This window comes from Rattus rattus, chromosome 1, assembly GCF_011064425.1.
Source record: "Rattus rattus isolate New Zealand chromosome 1, Rrattus_CSIRO_v1, whole genome shotgun sequence".
Classification (NCBI taxonomy): domain Eukaryota; kingdom Metazoa; phylum Chordata; class Mammalia; order Rodentia; family Muridae; genus Rattus; species Rattus rattus.
Window position 1 is genome coordinate 259,076,773 of NC_046154.1, and position 23,327 is coordinate 259,100,099.

Here is a 23,327-nt window from a genome sequence, read left to right on the forward strand (position 1 = left end):
CATCTGAACCTGTACGTAAGCCCCAATTAAATGCTTTCTTTTATAAGTTGCTGTGATCATGGTGTCTCTTTACAGCAATAGAAAAGTAACTAAAATAATGCAAGTCTGTGTGTATTTGTGTCTGTGTATGTGTGTGTATTGGTATGTCTTTGTATGTGTATGTGTGTATATGCCTATGTATATGTATGTCTATGTGTGTCTGTGTCTGTGTATGTATGTATGTATGCATATATGTACTACATATATGTCTGTGTGTATGTGAATGTATGTCTGTGTGTATGTGTATGTCTGTATACATGTCTTTATCTGTGTTTTCTATGTATGTATGTATCTGTGTCTTATGACTTACATTAATTATGAAGTCGAGAAAAATTTTGTGACATTTATATATAAATGAGGTGTAACTGTGCTTTTCTATGTCTACCCCATTTTCTGAATAATGACACAGAGGCTTATTTATTTATGAATTAATGCCTAGGCCTTAACCTAGGCATGTTCATAGATTACTATAAGCTAGGCTTGCTCCCAACTAGATCATAACTTAACTAACCTGTTTATACTATTCTATGTGTTCCACATAGCTGGTTACCACTCCTCAGTTTCATACATCCCACTTCCTCAATGTTTTGGTAGTGAATTTCCATACCCTTCTCTTGCCCAGAGTTCCCCTCTCTCTCCCGGAAGTTCCGCTTATTCTTTCCTGCTTTGCTATTGGCCATTCAGCTCTTTATTGGCAGGTCAATCCTTTTACACAGTGCACAAGAGATTATCCCTTCAACGGGGATCTGGGATAGCAGTTAACTTCCGTTGCCTGAACACGAAATGCTTGCCCCATTTCCACAGAATGTTTTGAATAACATAGCCAGGGTCTCATTCTTGAAGCTAAGTTGAGACTGAAAAATCTTGTCCTACTGATACATTTGGCCAGTTATAGTGCAGTCTTCCCATTTTAAAACCAAAGCTTAGTTCACAAAGCAGCAACTTACTCCTTAAAACGGCTAAAGTTTTATGTGTTTTGTGGCTATTATAAGTGTTCATTTTATGAAGCTTCACAAAGTGCTTTCTGTCCTTCTGTGAACACCCATTACATCTCTTGATGTGGTTCTTGAGGAGGTTCTGCCAACTGATTTTGTGGGAAAGAAAGGCATCAAACAAAGCAATACTTTGTACCTCCAGCAGACAAACTGCCCAAAAGGTCTAAGAGAGAAAACAGGTAATCCTCCTTCCTAACATAACTCAGGCAAGGACACCACTGTCAAGACCTGGTACTGAGTCAGCCTGTGTGGCATAGCGTTGTGTGTTCTCATTGTAAGTTGCTCCTCCTGCAGAGGCATAGTAGAAACTTAGAGAAGGTTGACTGCTCACCAAGATTTATAATTAAAGTTACATAGCATGGCCAGGCTTTGACCGCAGCTAAGTTGCTGTTTTGATATTTTAAATCTCTGTATGTTCTTTCTGACTTGCATCTGGGACATAACCAGAGGTATCAGAAGACAGCGATTAATTACGGATTTATAAATGAAATGGGGCTTTAGGGAAGGAGGTTTTTTTCACAGCAATCGGTGCCAGAGCTCAGTTCCTATTGAGTAATGAACCATGGCCCCTGGTCCCTGACAAAAGTCTAAGGTTATGCAAAGGAAAAGACACACTCTTTTTGCAGGCTTACTGAACAAGGAGCCCCAGGCATCTAGAGGCTTTATGTTTTGAAAATCCCTCAAGTCACAGAGAACTTTGAACAGGTAATGTTAGAGACTCTGAAACAAAAGCAAGAGCATGTTTTGTCAAATAGGTGGATAAATGAAATTTCAAATGAAAGTTAGCAGATAAAAAAAAAAAAAAAACGTTTAAGCAATAGCAGTGACTGAGGGCAGAAGTGGCGCCATCGTCCTTACCTCCAGCAAGGGGTGCCAGTGTGTGATTGGCTTTCGGTGATAGGCCAGCATTTCATTCCAATGGTCTCTCCCAAGACCCTCAGCGTCTAGGCCAGTTCGACACACACCTATGACCTCATTGTGTCCCACCCTAGGATTTGAGGAATATCATATTTTCATTGTCACAGTTCAAAAGTAAGTGGAATGTTCCACATTTCAGTAGAATTTTAAACTCATCATCAAAGCAATAGGTCCTGCAGGTTATGGTAGTCTTTGGACCCAGATTTCACTTTTTGTGCTTTTAGTGACTCATGGTCAATCACTGTCTGAAAATATCAAATGCAAAGTTCAAGAAACAAATAATCTACCAATATTACACAGTGGTTTATATTTACAGTGTATTGCTATAATTGTTCTAATTTATTATTTGTTATTGTTAGCCTCTTCTTGTGCACAATTTATAAAGTAGGCTTCATGGCAATCTGTACATGTAGGAAGAACTGTATTTATGAGACTCACTAGTGTTTTTGGTTTCCATTATATATGGAACATGTTGAAATATTCCCTACAGAGAAGAGATTATTGTATACCCCCTTTGATTAAATGGAAATTCCTAAATAAAAATTAACTAGGCTAGGTGTGGGACACAGCTGAGAGGTGGAGACAGGAGAGTCAGAACTTCAAGTTCATCATCAGCTACAGAGAAAGTTTTGAGGTCAGCTTGGGGCACATGAGATCTTATCTCTAAACAACCAACCAACCAACACCAACCAATCAACCAACAACCAACCAACCAATCAATCAACCAACCAACCAACCAATCAACTAACCAACCAACCAACCAACCAACCAACCAACCAACCAACCAACCAACCACCAAACAGCCAACAACCAGCCAACCAAACAACCAACCAACCAACGAACGACCAACCAGCCAGTCAGCCAGTCAGCCAACCAACAAAACAACCAGCCACCCAGCTAACAAAAAAGATGCAACAATAATTTACTAAACAACCTCAACATCCAGAGTAAATTTGTATAAAAATCTCAAACTTTTTCAGTTCTCTGCCACATTGGCAATGAGATCACGTGCATTAGGAAACACCAACAGACTCCCCCCCACTACTTTTATAACGCTGCTTTCTGGGAGGGAGCCCCATCAAACCCCCATACTGCAAAGAATATCCAACTCATTTCACAAGGCTTGCTCTGTAATGGTGCTTAGCCTGCATGCCTAGAGAACAGTGCTCATTTTTTTTGCATAAAAGTCTCTATTTTACTAACTCTAAGTTATAAGAGTAAATATGCTACAGCTGGCAATATAATTAAGTAGGGTAGGGTTATGTTTAGTCCCCCTACTGTGATTTATTACTGAACAACAAGACATACTGTTTGACATTCTTATTTTCTATTTGTGCCCTGTTTTCACTGCAACCAATAGCAATGATAGCTAATATTTATTTTTACTTTTCACTTTTTATATTAGAATATAATTGTACCATATTTCCCTTTCTCCCTCCAAATCCCCTCAAATACTGTTTCTCATTTTCCTTCACATTCACAGATCCTTTAATTAAATGCTACTGTATGCATGTACGTACATGTTTAGACACTTATATCCCTAAATATACATTGTTTAGCCTGTGTAATGTTTCTTACATACATATGTTTCTAGGACTGGCTGTTCAGCACTGAACAACCTATTGGTATGCCTTTGCCTGAGGAAGACCTCTTCTCTCTTTCCCTGTTTTCCTCAGTTGCCTATAGTCCTTTGTGTAAGTTTGGGACCCAGTGGGCTTTTCTCCATCCACTTTGGTGCACCAGTTGGTGTAGTCCTTGATCAGCTCACATTTAGGCCGTCATGTTTGGTAATATTTTATGGGTGTAGCTTCTGATATTACTAGGAGACCCAATTTCACGGCAAACTCCTTGACCCTCTGGTTCTTCCAATCTTTCTACCCATCTCTTCTGCAATGTTTCCCAAGCCTTAGGTGTGGAAGTGTTTTGTAGATATATCCACTGGGACTCAGGTAACTAATATTTTTGAGAGTCCACTATGTAAAGATTGTTTTCTAAGTATTTTGAGTTTAATGATACAATTAATCCCAAGCCCATGATTTTAATTCTATCATCTTCACTCATAAACACAACAACAACCATAACAACAACAACAACAACAACAACAACAACAACAACAATACCTAGATACCTAGAAGAGTTCCTAGGAGTCAACAGCAGGAGCTAGACTCTCAGTAAAGTCAAGGCAGCCCCGGACAAGCTGAATTTCCTTCCCCTTATTCTTTTTGAGACGGGATCTTAATGTAGCCGAGGTTGCCCTCAGACTTAACATGTAGCTGAGAATGAGCCCACTGCCTGTGATTTCTGACTGTTAAGATTTCAGGTCTCTGCACCACAACTCTCTTGATAATCTGTTTCTTGAAACACAGTGTAATTGAAAGAATTTGAAGGACTCTACAGAGTCGCTTTGATAGGTATCAATGTGATTTGCTAGGCATCAAAGCGATGGGGTGATCTTAGGATGCTCTGGTATGTTTTTGGCTCTTCTTCTATGTAAATTCCTCTCAATATCAAGTTACCCAGCAGGAATATTTGTAGAAATGATTTTATAATCCTGATTTATGTGATATTAGGATCTATTTCCTTAACAATGTCTTGATGACATGCTCAGCTGTATTAGTCCAACCCCACTGCTTTGAGAAGTCAATAGAAGTAGTTGATAAAGCAAAATAGAGTTGTTCATGAAGACATCTACAATATTTTTAGGTTTGAAATGTGGAATAATTCAAGATTTTTTATTACCCCTGGAAAGTCATCATAAGTGCTTTTCCTTAATTAATTAATTAAATTATTAAAATTAATTAATTTTGGGGGCTGGGTTTGAGACATCGACTGGCACATTACTAACATTCCCCATAGTGTTCAATTAATATTCTCTTAGGCATTTTATACTCATGTTCTAAACAAGTGGTAGAGCTATCAACAGAGAGATGTACAAAAGCGATAAGCATTGTCACAGACTCTCAGGCTGCTATGGGTCTTCCCCCCATCATCACCCCAGTTCCACAGGATGTTAACAGTTTACCAGTGGAGGAAGTGAATCTCATAGACATGCTGCACCGTCCCTTGATGACAGTTCATTCTAGAGCTGGGGTGAGCACCACTGTCCTTGTGTGGTATTCCCTCTAGTAAAGCCACCTCTGGATTGTAATATTTGTTATTCTGAGGAATATTCCGAATAGTTCTGTGCGTCATGAACTTCATGCTACTTCCGGACTCCCTCTTCGTTCAGCCTCATGTGAATGTTAAGAAAGGCTGCTTTGGAGGTGAAACCAAACCAAGAGTATAACTACAGATTCTATTGAATTGTTTAAGTTTCACCTGCTGCCCCAGTGCTATGTGTCCCGTGCTATGACTATTTGATGATCTGCATCACGGACAAGAAGCCTCCACCCACCTGTCGTAATCCATGACCGCAATGCACAGGCTGACCTGGTCCACATTTTCTGGAGGGATATCGAAAATAATGGCTTCATTGTACACGGGGTTGAGAGTGTTTTTCTTTGTGGTTGTTTTTCTTTTTTTAAGTCTCCGGCCCTCACACATCAGAGACACTTTGACATATGGATCTATGAGAAGAAAGGTAATTTTATTAAAATGAAAGCATCCATGATATGCACCATACACTGTATTTTGCTTTTACTAAATAAGAGAGTATACATGAGCATTTTAGTATTACTATTTTTTAAATTAAATAACTTACTTTGAGGCCTACAGACTCTTGATCTTATTTTCTCTATTTCTACAGTCATAAGTCTTTAGACTCAGATTTTAATTTTTGAGCTATTTTTTTGAGCATTTTAAGCAGTAGAAAAAGGTATCTCTATATTTTGAGGAACAAAAGGTATTTATTCTGTTACTAGAGTTATGTACATGCTGGTGCATGCAAGGGGACAGTTTTACTACCTAACCTCAGAAATACATTTTAACACCTGGAAGACCATTCTAAGCAAGACATTTTTTTAAAAAAAGGCTGTCACCTCTTAACGAGAGAGTGAGGACTAGTTCCTCTCTGCTCCCCCTCACATCTCTGATGGCATTTGCTGATGCATATGCCCGCTGTGAGGTAGAATTAGATAATACTCTTCAAACACAGACACTTGGGATGAAAAGCTTCACATAACTGTGGAATAACTTCAAATTTCATAATAACTCTGACACTGTTCTGCTTGGTTCAAAACACACAATAAAAGACCAGAATAAATAATAACATGCCCGGAACCTTGTTGACATTCAACAACGTATGTTTACCCACAGCTTTTCACTAAGATAAATTTAATTTTTCTTCTACCTCTTTTTTCATTCTATAGTTTACAAAATTAAATTCAGGGATAAAGTCCCTAATTAAAATGTTAGCAGAGGGGGAGCGGGGTGCAGCAAAAAAAAATGTTAGCAGAATACACAGGAAAAGCATACACAATAACTGGTCCCTTCCTTTGCCACCTGCTGGTTTGTATCACTTTATCATTCTTGAGGCAAAGTTTATGTCCAAAACCATAAAAGGAGGAGAGAAGGAAGCACCATGTTTTATTCCTTTGTCAAATTTTCCCTGAGAAATTTCTCTCAAGAGTTTCTTGACATATTGCTTTTGTTTGTATCTTGTAGTGTCTTTAGACATTCCCAATGGTTACTGGAAAGGTGTCAAGAATGCAAACGCAGTGGTGAGCTTACATTTCATCTCTCTTCTTCAGACAAGTAAAGGGAATATATTCAATTTAAACATATCTTTGTGTGGTGTTGATTCACAGCTGAAAGCCTAAAGATCTTCCTTTGCAAACAGACTAGCTGGAAGCTTGGCAGAACAAAGAAAATTAGGCATTTCTAGATAGATTAGATCAGGAAGGAAGAAAGGAAGAAGAAAGGCAAAACCAAAGTTCAAAGTCAACCTAGTGATAGATTTCAAAGATCTCATAATTTTACTGTTATCTAAAAGGCTATTTATAACATTTTAATTTGTAATTCCTCCTTCTGCTTTTATCTTATCCCACAGCAGAGAAATTATTAAACTCCATACAGTTTTAGATGTGTGAAATTATTTGTATGTGAATATGCTATCGACTGCTGTGTACGCACCTGATGATCCGGTAATGTCCATTGCCTTCAGATTTCTGCACTTGATCACAGTCAAGGTCATGCGACCAGCAGTTGGCAAATAGCAAAGGGAAAACATGATTTCGCCCAGGTCTATGCTTTCCTACAAAGGAAGTTGATAACATTAGTAATTTCAGACACCAAACAGTGAAAGAAAAATGAAATGGAAGATCAGTGAAAGCATTTGCATTAATAGAACATTGGAAATTTTTAAATAGTTTCAGTGAGGATTAAGACAACACATAATGAATTTTTTATGAATGGAGTTAGTAAAAAGAGTCTATCCCAGTTGCTCACTTGTCATCTGCAACGTAGCATAGAGGACCAGACTGCTGATGCCACCCACTGACCACCTTCATCTTGTTTGTCATAATGAACAAAGGACAACACAGCTTATTCAGAGGCCCAGGCCAAACCTAGTAGGCACCTGGTAGGAAATTATTCTTCATTTCCTCTCACCTCTGCATCCAACCAAGACAGAGACAGAGCATGTCTCTACACCACTGACAAAATATGACATATATTTCTGGCTCTTGGCATCTACTGTACTGTGATTGGTCAAGCCACCATCCACCAGGATCAAATGGCCTATTAGACTCACCTCTACTCCATAAATAAAGCTTCACATGTCAAAGTGATCAGTTACGAAATGAAAAGCAAAATTTACACACACACACACACACACACACACACACACACAGTGCATGATGTGCACATGTGTGTACATGCATGTAGGGGCCAGAGATTGATACTAGGAATCATCCTTTATTTATCTTCCACCCTTTTTTCTTTAAGGCCATGTCTCTGAATCAAACCCAGAGTTCACCAGCACGATATGGCTAGTTTTGGAAGCCAGCCTCTCTCTGCCTCCCGAGGCTGGGACTATTAGTGAACCACCACACCCACCTGCTGCAGATGTACATTCTGGGGATCTGATCAGGTCTTCACACTTGCAAATGCTTAAATCAATGAGCTATATCCTTAGCTCTTAGCTGCTTGACTTCTTCTCTGGGAGCTGCCTGTTCGGATATTCTTCAATGAGACATTATCCTAAGGCAGCATCTGGCCTGTCCCTGCCCATGCCCCTCCCAGGTCTCTCCCTTGATCCTTTCCATGCCCCTCCCAGCTCCTTCACAGAATTTCATAACAACCACAGCATGGACTTGATTTATCGTCTAAAATTCCCCTTTGGCTTCTTTCCCTGTTGCTCATATATGATGTCTAATATAACAAGGCTTCCTGTCTTATTTTCAATGTCCTAAAGAGACGTGGTTTATTAGTGGCTGTCAGTGCTTGAAAAATATTGTGGTTCTGAGGATTGGACTCAGGATTCCAAGAACGCTAGGCAATCACTCTACCATGCACTATATCCTCAATCGGTTGGTACCCTAGTCTTTGAAGAAATGAATAAATGTCAGTTACTCTGGATAAACACTGACTGTATTAAATTCCACTTACACATTAGAAATGTCCCTAGCATTCCGATGTAGATGTATATGCTATCACTGCATAGCTAGTGTAAAAAATGATAAACGTAAAACTGATAAACACAATGAGAATTAAGGATTTCTCTTTAAGGGTGGTTTAAGGGATTTGATGAAATCGTTTGTAAAGAAAAAAAATGAAGTTGACTTAATTTGGAGAAAACACATTCCTAATTCAGTGCTCAGGATCACAGAACTTAAAAGTCTTTTATGTCTCGGGGCTGGAAAGATGCCTCTAAGCCTGATGACCTGAGTTCAGTCTTCGAAAAGGACGCCACATGCTAGAGGGCAAGCATTGACTTCAGAATCCTCCAAGTTGTAGTCTGACATCTGACTCCCACAGTGCATTTTGGCAAATATGCACCCATGCCCACACACAAAATAAATGAAAAACATAAAACATTTTTTAAAAATCCTTATTTTGCTGAAGAATGAAGTCAGAATTTTGATTGGCATCACAGTCGGTCTGTGGATTGCATTCAGCAGTCCAGCAACCTTCGTGAAACTGATTCCATGAAAGCTTTGGACAGCTTCCCATCCTCTTTGTCTTATCCCTTCCCATCCTTTGTCTTATGCCTTGATGTGTTAAAGGTTAATTGCAAAGGTCTTTCCTTTCCTGGTTGTACTTATTCCATCCCAGCCTCCCTTTTAAATGCGAGTGCTTCCTTGATCTTTTCCTCAGCGTGTTTGTTACTGATACATAGGAAGGGTATTGACTTCTGTCTGTCAGTTTTGTATCTTGCCACTTTCCAGAAAGTGTTTATCAGCTTTAATAGTCTTCAGGGTCTTTTATGTACACAGTCACAGCATCTGCAAATGGGGATATTTGAAACTCGTTTTCCCTCTTTATCTCTTTCTCTTGTCTTACTGCTTTCACTAAGACCTAAGACTTCTGAGCACACTATGAACAGGGGTGGAGAAAGTGGACAGCCTTGCCTTATTCCTGCTTTCAGTGGAAATGCTTGGAGGTTTCCCCTATTTAGTATAATAGTGGCTGCAGGTTTGTGGGAACACGAAAGATCCCAGATGTGAAACCAGTTTGGAGGGAAGAGAATAATGCAGGAGGCAAAATCAGACTGATTTTAAGTTATGCTACAGGCCTTGATAACCATGAAAACCAGCACAGTACTGCCACATACACCGAGTAAGATCAACAAGTAGAACAAAGGACCCAGATAAAACCCTACAGAAACAGCCACACAATGGCAGTAACCCACAGTGGAAAAGAAGACATTTTTACTAATAGTGCAGAGAAACACTGGATATGCACATGTAGAAGAATCAAACTAAATTCCTTTCCTTCATCCTGTATACGATAAAATCCAGACAGATCAAAGACCATAAACTCTGAAACCACTGAAGGAAACAGTAGGGAGACATTTCAAGAAATTGACATTGAGAAGATTTTTTTTTAATAGAAATCCAGTCACGTGGGAAATCAAGCTAAACGTGAACAGACAAGACCTTCATCAAGTTCAAAGCCTTCAGCATAGCAGAGGACACAGTTAATCTAGGCAAGAGACAGCATGGAAGAGCGGGAAGAAAGCTAAGGCATATAAATATAATTTATATATCAAATGAAGGATTAATATCTAGGATATGCAAATAATGCAAAAAGCAAACAACCCAAATGGTATAATAAGACGAGCAGATAGCTCCCAAGAGATGATCTACAAATGGCCGACATATGTATACAATTACGCTTAACTTTACAAGCCACAAGAGAAATGCAAACGAAGGGTTGAGGGGATGGTTCAGTGGATAAAGCACTTGCCATACAAGCGTAAGATTATGAGTTTTTATTCCTAGAACCACTGGGCATAATGGTGTGCATCTGTCATTCCAGTGTCCTGACAATGACAGGGGGTGGAGACAGAGTCTCACCCGAAAACTTACAAACCAGAGCGATCCTGTACACAGCTGCAAACAAAGGACTCTTTCTCAAGGTGGAAGGCAAGGACTAACACCCAAGATTGTCCTCTGATCTCCAAACATGCACCATAGCACACCTGCATTAACACATGTGAATGAACACGCAAACACACACACACACATACACACACACACACACACACACACACACACACACTTAAAATTAGAAGAATAGTTTTGTTACCAATTGGTCAAGAGTCATAAAGACAGCAAACAGTGAAATAATTTAAAGCATAAAGAATTCAACACAGATCAGCAGATGATAGGAGATGTTGTCTTGTTCATTGGTGCATTTTGGCAATGAATGGCTCAGTATCTTCCATATGATAAATTCTGTGTATCAAAACCTGTAGCCAACACCATGCTACACACAGACAACTTCAAAGTATTCCCACAAAGATCAGATATCAGACAGGGATGCAGGTCCTTTCTATGCTTATTCAATGTAGGACTTGAAGTCTTATCTGGAGCAAGGAAACGAAAGGAGGAAATAAAAAGGGTGAAATAAGAAAATGGCAGACTGCTATGAAAAAGAGACGCCCAAGGATTCTACAGAAAAATAAACTCTGGTAACTAAAAATCACCTGCAGCAAAAAGAAAGAATATGAAATTAACACAGCGAATCAGCAGACTTCCCTTGTATTAATGAAAGATATACTGAAAGGAAATCAGTTTAACAAGCCCATCCGTAATAGTCAGTAACGATCAAATACCTGGGAAACCAAAGACTTCTGTAACAAAACTTTCAGACGTTGAAGAAAGAAATTAGGGAAGACACTAGGAGATGGAAAGTCCTTCCTTACACATGGACAGGAAAAATCAAGACTGTGGAAATGGCTGTTCTACCAAAAGCAATCAATAGAATCGAAGAAACCACAGGGACACAATCCATAGGTGCACACACAGGTGGACACACATAGGACACAGGTGCACACACACACACACACACACACACACACACACACACACACACTTTTAAAATATATATGAAGGGAAAGACCAAGGATAGCTAAAGCAATCATTTGCAAAAATAACACTGTATGAGATTTCACCACGCATGATTTTAAGTTGTGTACACAGAGCTATAGGCCCTGGCACAATCATAGATTCATAGGACAATGAAATAGAAGACTTGGATACAAGTATAAATAATTATGACTACCTGACCTGATCTTTTTTTTTTTACAAAGGATCCAAAAAATATACATCAAAGGACAGACAGCATCTTCATGAATAGTGCTTGAAACCTGTTAACACGCAGAAGAATGAAACTACAATCATATATATTATTTTGCCCTGCACAGAACTCAACTTTGTAAATGAGTTAAAGATATAAGACCAGATACCTTAGAACTGTTACAGGCAAAGTAGGGAATACAATTTCATATATATGCTGGGTATAACGTGGGCTCCCAAACCCCAACATGGCAGTGCCACTGTTAATGTCCTAAATGACAGTCTTGGATCGGCCCAGACTACACTCTCAGAATTCCCCAGAAACCTTGACGAGTGGGCTTCTGTTTGTCAGGAGAAACCATCATTTCTCTTATCTGTCTCATACAATCAAATGTCTCCAGGAAAGACATCTAGCCCCTGGTTAACTCATATAAGCCTTCATTAAATCAAAGCCCCATGCTATTTCCCAGGCTGTTTCAGCTAACCTGCCTCCCTCCCACCAAACATAACCCCTTCCTTGTAATTGGCAGGAATCTCTCCACCATTTTGCTATTCTTTCTGACTCCCCAAGAGAAAGCTTTGGCAGTTTGAACAAAATTTTCTTTCTACCCATGTGGTAGTGAGTAGTTCAGTGACATCACTGCACCCCTGACTGCAGCATAAATATAGGTAATGCTGTTCTAAACAGGAATCCAGCAACGCGGCATATAAGACCAACACTGGACACATGAAACTAGAAAGATTATCCAAGGCAAAGGAAACTGTTAGGGGAAAATAAATTCCAGTTATATACGAGATATAGGATTAGCAGCCAGAATACACGAGAAATTCACGAAACTGAACTCAAAGAAAACAACCCAAGTGAAAAATGGGATTTGAACTAAGCAGGGAGCTCTCAAAAGAAAATTTACAAATCACTGGGAAACAGTGGAAATCCTCTACCAGCAGAGATGCAGACTAAACCTAGTCTAAGATTCTGTCTCCTTTAATAACATGTGTTGGCATGGATACAGGGGAACAGAACTTAATACACTGTTAGTGGGAATGCAAACTACTATGGTCACTTTGGAAATCCATCTGGAGGTCTTTCAAAACACTGTAAGTAAATCTACCTCATGACCCAGCCATACCAGTCCTTAGCATGAATCCCAATGACTCTATATCTTAATACAGAGATATTTATATTAGACTATCCAAGCTCACTGCCACTCTATTCACAATAGATAGGAACTGTAATAGGTCCAGATTTCCAGTTGAATGTAAAATGGGATGTGACAAATGTACACAGTGGAATTGTACTCAGCTATAAAGAAAAACAAAACTGAATAGTTACAGTGAATGAGGAAAATTACCCGCAGAAACAGAAATGCTCACATGCTAGATTTGGCTCTACAGTTGTGCTTAGCTTGGAGCATCTCTCAAAGCCAGGATGCCAGACTAGGGATGAAGGGCCTAGAGGTGAATTACCTTAAATGAAGCGGGTGGTAGTGCATAGATAAAACACAGGGGAGGAGACGGTGAGCTGAATGGGGAAAGATTCAAACAGAGAGAGAGAGAGAGAGAGAGAGAGAGAGAGAGAGAGAGAGAGAGAGAGAGAGAGAGAGGTGGGCACAGAGGTAAGGAGTAATTGCCATGAACTGAGTTGAAGATGAATAGACGTGGTCAGGTGCATCAGGGCCTATGGAAGGAAGGTGCTGTGAAAGCTGCTAGGAGAGAAAAACCAGGAACAGTCTTATCGGGCTGCGAACCCTGGCAACCACAGTTACAAGATATGCTCTTTGGTGACATGGTGGCATGAAGTCATGGGCATAATGAACATAATTTTAAGTTGAATTTAAAGCCTGGTTCACAATAGGCAGTTTATGCCTGGTAATGTAACCCTTAGCTAAGGAGGCCATAGTCCCAAGGGGACAGTCTACTACTAATGTTCTCCTAAATGAATATAAGAGTGCCTCCTATAGGCACTCTACTTCATGCCTATAGATTAGTGCAGTTCTTGCCCCTCATCAGAGCAACTTCTTATTGTAGTGGACAGAGACTACCACAGAGATCCACAACTGGTCAAAGTCCAGAGAATAATTGAGTGTGGAGAGGCCGGTCCTAAATGGAACGTCTGCATCATTCTCATCATTCTTGCTCCAAAGCCTCAGGACTATCTTGGGAGAGGTGGTGAAAAGTCTTTGAGAAAACCATACTTAGGATATAGTATGAGAGAAAAAAATCTGTCTTCAATAAAAGGGAAAATGGGGGAAAAAGAGAGAGGATTGCTGCAAAAATAGTACCTTCTTGGAGATGGCGGGACAGTTACACCATGATCTCATCTGCTGTGGATGACTGCACTAGATCAAGTCAGTCAATATCCCAACAGGGGAGGGGGATTATGAGGCTATATCCCTAGGTGAAGGATTATTGGCAGCTGATGGCTCCCGAGGGACAGTTTTCTTCAGAAGCGTGCTTTCTGGTAGGATTATTATATATCTGTGCACATATGGGTATCACTAATTGGACTCAGTACAAGAATTTGGAAGGGAAATGAGTAGGACAGATGTTGTTCAGGAGGAGTACGTAGGAGAAACTAGGGGAGGATATGATCAAAATATGTTGTATATATGTGTGAAATTGTCAAAGAGTAAGTAATGTGAAAGATATTCTTGACTACATCTGGAATTAACTAACCTTCAAGCAGCTGGGTACACCTGTGAGGGATTTTTTTCTTAACCAAATTATGAAAATTGGGAAGACCCACCTTATATCTGGACCTTTTGAGGGAGAAAAATCCACCTTAAATCTGGTGGCAGCCTATCTAAGGGACATAGAAGATGGAAGCTCTTGCTCTCTGACTGCTTGCCCTCACTCCCTCTGGCAAGTTCTTTCCTGCATTGATATTAGCATCTTTTGGATTCTGAAGACCAGCTGAGACAGCCATTTAATGGACTGAACAACTACTGGATTCTTGGCTTTTTCATCTGGAGATGGCCATTGTTGGTATGGAGGAAGAAATTTCTCCCTCCTTAGCAGAAGATGCGCCCCACCCCCACCTTCTGAAATATTGCTCCTTTCACCTTTGTCTGGGAAAACTGCCCTTCATTGTATGCTAAGTCCTTCTTTGAAGGAGATGTCAGACTTGGCAATATAGATATCCCTCAGGGTCCACCTAAATTATTGTTAGACCTATAACCAGGTATAAGGCTAAGAGGGGATATCTTATCCCTTTACATCTTATCAAGTAGATAAATCTAGTTCAGGAGAAGATGTTTTATACTACTAACGAGCATGCTAATTCATTCACTCAGAAGTCTGAAGAACGTTAGAATCGATTTCAAGGCTGTCAAATAACGGTAAAAGGAATATAAAAGTAGCATGGCTTACTGATGGTTCTGCGGGACCACACAGAAGTGGACAGCAGCAGCTTTATAACCCCTTCCTGAGACAACCCTGAGATACACCATCAAAGGGAAATCTTCTGAGTGGGCAGAATTTCAAGCAGTACTCATGGTCTTACATTCTGTTTGGAAGAACTGGACAGATGTGCTATTGTTTACTTATTCATGCTCTGTAGCCAATGAATTTGCTGGATAACAGGGACTTGGAGAGGCCATGATCTGAAAAGTGATTGGAAGGAGTTGTGGATAGATCTCTCCAAATGGATCAAGGATGTGAAGATACTTCAGCAGAGTTCAACAATCAAGTAGATAAGATGACCCATTCTGTGGATAGTCAGCCCATTTCCCTAGCCATCCGTGCCATTGTCCAATGGTCACACGAACAAAGTGGCCATGGTTATGAGATGGAGAGATGGAGGTCATACATGGATTTGACAATGTGGACTTCCACTCACCAAGCTGACCTTGCTAGAGCTGCTGTGGAGTGGCAGGTAGTCCAACAGCAGAGACCAAGACGGAGACCCTGATATGTCACCCTTCTCAGGGTGACGTGGTGGCAGGTTGATTACATTGCACCATTTCCTTTGTGGAAAGAACAACATTGTGTCTTTATTGGAGTAGATATTTATTCTGGTTATGTATTTGCCTTTCCTACATGTAATACTTCTGCCAAAACTAGTCGCAGGGGAATTACAGAATGCCGCGTCCACTGTTATGATATTCTACACAGTATTGCTTCTGACCAAGGAACTCACTTCACAGCCAAAGAAATGTGACAATGGGTCCATGATCACAGAATCCACTGGTCTTAGCATATTCTCCGTCATCCTGAAGTATGTAGTGTAATAGAGCAATGGGATGACCTTTGAAGACATAGTTAGAGGGCCAATTAGGTGGCAGCAGCCTGGGGGTGGGTAGAGTTCTTAGGAAGGTGGTAAATGCTTTAAATCATCATCTTATATGTGGTATGGTTTCTTCCTTATCCAGGATCCATGAATATAGAAATTATGGGGTGGAAGAGGAAATGGCTTCACTCACTATCACCCATAAAGAACCATTAAGTTCTCTGTCCTACAAACTTTGATGACAGATCAGGGAGCACTCCTGCTAGAAGACCCAATAAACATTCCATTGAACTGGATGCTCAGACTCCTCCCTAACTGCTTTGAGTTTCTGATGCCCTTAAACCAAGGAATAACTGTGTCCAGATTACCTAGGGGAAATTGGATTGATTCTCCACATTGAAGGTAAAAAAGATTATGGGTAGAGTGCACAAGATCCTTTCGTCATCTCTTGGTACACACACACACACACACACACACACACACACACACACACAAAGAGAGAGAGAGAGAGAGAGAGAGAGAGAGAGGTAGAGAGAGAGAGAGAGAATTCATTCTTTCAGTTCTGCTTCTCTAGTCAACCTCTACTAATACAAACATATTTGAAAAAAATGATAAAAAGTACAAAAACAGAATTATCTAAACAGCTTACTGAATAAATAGTCCAATGTCTTACTGGTCATCTAACGGATCATCTAAGAAACCTTCTAACTGATCATCTAACAGATCACATTGTGTCATGCAATCTATTAATTTTTCTACTTAATGGCCACTGAATCTCATCATTCAAAGATTCTTTTCATAGTTTCCAAAACTCTAACAAGAATGTTTATTTGTTAATCAATCAACAACAGGTGAAAACGCACATGGAATCTAAAAAGACAGTAGCAGAAATAAAAGTAGCTATATAGAAATAAAATGTAGCCATAAAAGACACAATTTAGATAAAAAGAAGCAAATAGTCTAAAAACCATGATAGAGTCTTTGAATACAGCTATAAGGGGATACACAGAAATATATCTCCTAGATACATAGAAATATATATTCTTAGCATTTTCTTAAAAGTGTAAACAGAAACTAGCACAAAATGATTAATGTGTTATCAAGATAAGAACATACATTTTTATATTCTACTTCAGCAGATAACTGGGCACATTCATTTTCTTTAAGTGCTTAAAATGAGGCTGTCTTATGAGGGGCTCCTGAAAATTCACTAATTGTTATGTTACTGTATTATTATAAGAATCTCCCTTCTTAGCCCTCTAGAAACTCTTGTATCTCTGAGAAAACAACTACTGTAAAGTCTAATGCTTGGCATTCCATAACTTTTCTTCCAAAGAGTATCTTTAACCCATTTAATCCATATATGTACTCACTTAGTTATGTATTCACTGTGACAATGTTCTAAGTGCACAGCTGGAAAATGAGGATTATGAAGGAAGGTAACAAAAAGGCTGACCCAAGGGGTTGTGCACTTGATTTCTTTGTCTTGACTGTGACATCATTATATTTAATGTTTAATGAGTTGAAGTGATGAGAATATATATATATACATATATGTATATATATATAAAATAAGTATTCAAAGAATGACTAGTTCACATGGCGAAAAGAGGTGAAGTGATATTTAATGGGGCTTAGTGCAGGCAGCTGATGGCTTCTAAGGAAGCCAGAAACCCAAAGGGTTAGTGAGATACAAGAGCAGGAGCTTGGCAAAGTGGGAAGGATTCAGGTCCTGAATCAGAATTGATGGAGGTGAAACTGTAAAACTTCGGGACTAGTGAGATGGGTCAATCACAGTAGTGCCTGCTATTCAAGGGTGAGGACCCGTGTTCAGTCCCCATGCAAATGCTTGGTGTGACAGTGCACATCTGCCATCTCGGTTTTAGGTAAGTAAAGAGCTCACTGGTCAGAGGATGGTCAAGGATTGCCAAGCTTGTGAGCTCTAGCTTCAGTGAGAGACATTCTCAAAAATATGGTGGAGAGTGACTGAGGAAGACACCCAGCCTTAACTTCTGACCTTTACATGAACGTTAACACACACACACACACACACACACACACACACACACACACACGTACAGATGTGTACACTGCCACCAACAAAAACCACACATCTTCCATGTCTTGATCCCCAAACATAAGTCAAAAAACTTGACCTCCTTGATTAATCGCAGGTGAAACCAGAATAGCTTTTACCTTGTGAGGTCAAGCAAGTACTTTATGTAAATATATACAGAGCACACTAATGGCGGCAATACCATTTGCACTGCTTCTTCATCTTTTGTGACCCAGTTAGGAGGAGAAGAGAGAAGAAGCAGATTAAGTGAGATAGGGATGGGAGATGTAGGCTGAGGGAGAAGTTTGAATTCAGGGATGTATTGGGGAGTACACTAATGAAGACTTATTGGGAAAAAAAACCCATTGGTTGCTATGGTTACAGCAGTCATCACATCTACTTAGCACCCTAAATGTAGCCTGCCTTCCACATTTCCTCGAGGGTAAGAAAGCAGATGGTGTTCTGTAGTATGTTGCTAGAAGCAAGATGCGCTACTAAGTAGATCAAGCGAACTCTTTTATCAAATTACTAGTTGTGTGTCCACCTCCAGGGAAACGAATTTATAGTGGAATTTATAGTGTTCTGGGTTCAAAGGACTATAAAATTCTTATCGTTTCTTCATGACACACCTCCTGGAGTTTCATCTTGAGCAACCCACCTACCCTTATGTGGCCTCAGTGTCCTTGGTATAGGATGGTAACTCCATAGGATGAAATAAATTATTTTCCAGCACTAAATGTTTATAAATGTAAACACTAGTAAAAATGAGGTCCACAGAGGATATATGGCTGAAGCCTGCTCAAGAGTGTCTGAACCTGGAGTTGGAGAGCTGGCATAGCAGGTAAGAGCACTGGCTATGCTTCAGAAGGATCGGGGTTCAATTCCTAGTATCCATATGGTGACTCACTTAATTCCCAAAAGATCTCACACCCTATTCTGACACCTATTGATACCAGGCGCACACAGACTGCACAGACATATGTGTAGGCAAAATATCCATACGCATAAAATAAATACATTAAAAAGTAATGCCAGAACAGCAGTTTCATGCTTGTTTGCTATAGCTAGTGGAGACCCAGAAGAGATCACAAAGGATTAATTGGCATTAATAGCTCCAAAGAGGAAAAAGTAGACACAAAACATAGCTATCACTTTGATTGCTTGAAAATGTGCCAGATGAGGGAGGTGGTACCCTTCAATTAGACAGCATCTAGGTTCATTGAACTGGAGATTAATAAGGAAGGCGTAAAGGTTAATGGATGTAAAGTGTTATTTATATTGTGCCTAATCAAGGTGCCTGGAAGGAATAAGGAGATTCTAAAAAAGACCTGGTTTCCCCACCATGTGAACAATCTGGACCATTGAAATGATGCCCCCAGAGACGAGGAATTTCTCTCCACAAAATCTCATGCTGGGAGAATGGAAAGGTTGGATCCTGGTGCCTTCCAGAGAGAGGGAGCTTGTCTCTTAGACGGGGATCTCACACATTACTAACAACTTTTCAGATTGTCTGGTAAAGAAGACAGACAGGGTCATTGAGGGGCAGAACCAAGGCTGCTTAATTATACATACCTCTCTTCCTTCCATTTGAAAGTTACCCTCATGCCAGAGCCCTGAAGATGGACTTGGCAACGGGAGGGGAGAAGGGGGCATAGCTGGAATGTTTTATCCCTTTCCCCAGTGCGGCCACCTTGAACCCGTTTTTACTGCTTTCTGCCACTGCTTGCTTGCTTAGCTGGCTTACTAATTCCAGCTGGCTGAACATGACTTATTGGGGGCTCTCCCAGGCTCTGACCGTCAACAACTCCAGTAACACTTAGTTCTGCTAAAAGCCTCAAAGTGATCCAGTATGTGTCTTACAGAGGTCTTACAGTATAAAGTCCGAACTTCACATCATGACACGCATAGGCTTGAAAGTTTCACCAATTGTTATTAATTATCATTACTGATTTCTCATTTTGCTCTCACAATCCCCAAACTCTGATTCCAACTCTATCAAATACCTTATCAGTCTTCAAAAGACCTGCTCGTTTACGACCATGCTCACGGTGACTGAGAACGTCCCCAAGCACCAGGTGCTTGGCTGGTCACGGGGACACCAGTGATCAAGATAAATGCTTTCTCCCAAGGTTCTTACAGCTGATTCTGAACAAGTATCTTGACCTTTCAAAATGTCACAGAATTAATTAGGGAACAACAGAGAATAAAAACACAGGTCTTTATCATCTTAAAGCATCTTAGGCACTTGGGTTTTTTTTTTTAAAACAGAACAGTGATTTAAAAAATACAATTGCTATTAATTCTTTCCAATGCGTCTAATTTTCAGAGGAGGGGGCCATGTAACCTGAGGAAAGGTGAAGTGGATTGCAGCGGTGAAAGCATCCACAGAGGCTCCGGGATAGGAGGATGGACAAGGACCAGGCCATGCAGGAAGTGCTTCCAGGGCGATGCCAATCAATATGTCTGAATGATAACACTGGCTGTAATCCGAATGGCCTGTTCTCTGATGCAACTAATGAACTCGGATTTTCTGGGTTTTGTTGTTTGCTTGTTTTCTGAGACTCGAAAACTTTCTACCTGGCTAAGGATGACCTTGGAATTCCTTCTTCTGCCGTTTTTCTCTCAGTGCTGGGGTTACAGGTGTGTGCCACCTCACTCAGTTATAGGATGCCAGAAATTAAAACCCCGGCTTTGTACGTACGAAGCAAACATTCAGCCAACTGAACTTGGTCTCAACTTTGATTTCCTCTGCTGTCAGGATGAGTTCCAATTTCATGGTTATATAAAAGTTAGCAGGGGGGTGAGGAGCTTTGACTAACATGTAGCCCGTGTCTGTAGTTCTGCTTCCTGGGCTCTGGTTATACAGTGAGACAAACATCACAGTCACCTGCCTAGTACCACAAATTTTTCCTTCAAAGGAAATTGGAATTTGGTCATTTTGAAAAATTTAACAGTGAATATATCAACTCATAGTTGACGTTCAGGAGAAAGTTTATTGATAGCAAAGTTTATAAAGAGCATTATTCCAATCCTGTATAGTGTTGGTGGGGGAAAAATGAAGAATACAGCATCCAAATAAAAATCATTAAAAATTTAAGTACTCACATTAATATAATAATAAATGATAAGAATATTTATTTACATGCAGCTCAGTGGGAACATTCAGTACTCTGAAAGGCTGGCACCAGAGACAACAGTTTATTTTCAGTTCTCAATTCAAGGTCTACTCATTTCCAGGCTACTTGGCAAATCCCGTGTCATAAAATAATCTATTAAAGTATCTTATGTCCACAAACAAGCTCAATATGTTATATGAACACATGTCTCTTTTTCTTGTGTCTTGTAACAAGAGTCTTTAAGTGCTTTAGGAGAAGGCTGTTGCTATAAATGTTTATTTAATAGAAAGCCAAATAAGTAAATGTTCAGAATGTAATTTTATTGATACAGTGAATTATTAGGTCAGTGAGGGGGCAAAGTAGGTTCAGGGGCTTGCTGCTGAGCCTGAAGACCTGAGTTCAAGCCCTACCACCCGTGTTGCAGAAGAAGAGAACCAATTTCTACAAGTTGTCCTGTTACTCCCACTTACGCATGTACACATTCATGTGCAAACATGCTGGATACACATACAAATGAAATGAAATGAAATGAATGAATGAATGAATAATGTTTTAAAGGAATTATTTTCCTCATTTATATTCCCAATGACTTCTGGCTATACGTGGGAAATCTACATCTAAATATACAAAATGTTTGTTTTCATAGTGATTTAAAAATTCAACTAAATCCACCAACTAAACTGAATAATAAACTTACAGTTTAGACATGAAAATGTCAGATTATTTTTTTTATAGTCATCCATGTAGTTCTTAACATGTTTGACAGTACCTAGTGATCTTCATCAAATTTTATATAACTGAATATAGACGTGTACTTTTCCTCTCCTGTCACAAAAATGGCCGCCTAGGGTATACTGTGTTGCTCTTCAGTGTGAGCCTCCCTAAGGTCAGCAAATTTTCTGTGTTAGTGAAGAAGAAATGACCAGATTGCATTATGTATGATAGGCAGCTGATATGATGATCTATACAATGAAAACACTTTTTATACATAACAAATACGTGCTCCTGATGTTTTCTGTGCTATTTAATAACACATTTTAAAAGAAAAAAAAGTGACAATGCCTTATTTAACCCATGTGATTCTCTCTGAAGATACTCATTGATCTTGATGTATTTCCTAGTGAGATTTTCTCTTCAAGTATCTAAGAACTCTTCAGAATTCTGTTACCATCCCTGGAAGACTTTTAAATAAAATACACACTTTGACTGGGTATGGGCAGAGGGTTGCTTTATTCTTTTATTTATCTCTTGTTTTTTATTTCTTCCTTGGCCCAAACCGATGTTTTACTATTATTTATCTGTACCTTAAAATTAAATATGAACTTGCACAGAGAAAGTTTTTGATTTTATAATAAGAATAAAGTTATGTGGATCTCAGGCTTCAGGGAAGAAAAATGACTGCCTGGAAGGACTGTCTTAGTTTTTCAGGAAAGATCTTGGAAAGGGTTTTAGATATGTGAGGGAAAATGCTCTAGAGACATTCTGATGCATGTGTCTCCTAACACAAAGATCATGTGCCCTTTACTTAAATATTTCTTCATTTTATTGACCCCTTCATATCTAATTTGCATGTTATCTCACTTTTCTAAGCTTCTATAGGACCTGGGTGATGGGATTCTGTTGGATTCCTATTTCTTTCCTTTTTACTTCCTTCTTTCTAGAAAACCCTACAATTGCAATTTGAATTCATAGATGTATGGCTAGGAATAGGACTTTTTTTTGAAGCAGCTTTTGATCTGCATTAATATTTGCTTTTTATTAAAAAGGAGTATAAATAAAAAATGTAAAATTGTCTCATGAACAGCTAAGGTAGTACATACAAGTACTCTCAGAACTTGGAAGGCAGAGGCAGGAGATCATGACTGCAAAGCCAGCCTGGGATTTATAGTGAGCTGATTAGAATAATATAACAATATGAAATAATATATCAAATATATAAAATACTAATATTTATATAATTTATTAAAATAACTATATTGTGTGTGTCAAAAATTCAGGATCCTGTAAGCAATGCCTACTTTTTAAAGGACCTGTTCATATAGGAAAACTTGTAATTAATTATAACAAAAAAATTCCACTACAAGGCTATCTTAGGGTTTTACCACTGTAATCAGACACTGTGACCATGGCAAATCTTATAAAGGACAATGTTTAATTGGGGCTGGCTTACAGGTTAGGAGGTTCAGTCCATTATCATCAAGAGGGGAACATGGCAGCATCAGACAGGCATGGTGCAGGAGCTGAGAGCTCTACATCTTCATCTGGAGGCTGCTAGCAGAATACTGAGTTCCAGGG

The 23,327-nt window shown here is 39.5% G+C and overlaps 1 protein-coding gene across 1 annotated transcript in view; it reads right to left on the reverse strand.

Moving 5' to 3' along the window:
• Syt10 (synaptotagmin 10) overlaps window positions 1-23,327 on the reverse strand; it is a 64,716-nt gene that overhangs the window by 2,420 nt on the left and 38,969 nt on the right. Inside the window, exons 4-6 of the mRNA XM_032919629.1 lie at window positions 7,023-7,143; window positions 5,347-5,518; window positions 1,893-2,022 (exon numbers count right to left, since the gene is read on the reverse strand). Coding sequence (XP_032775520.1) covers window positions 1,893-2,022; window positions 5,347-5,518; window positions 7,023-7,143 — 423 coding nt within the window. The remainder of the gene's footprint in view (window positions 1-1,892; window positions 2,023-5,346; window positions 5,519-7,022; window positions 7,144-23,327) is intronic.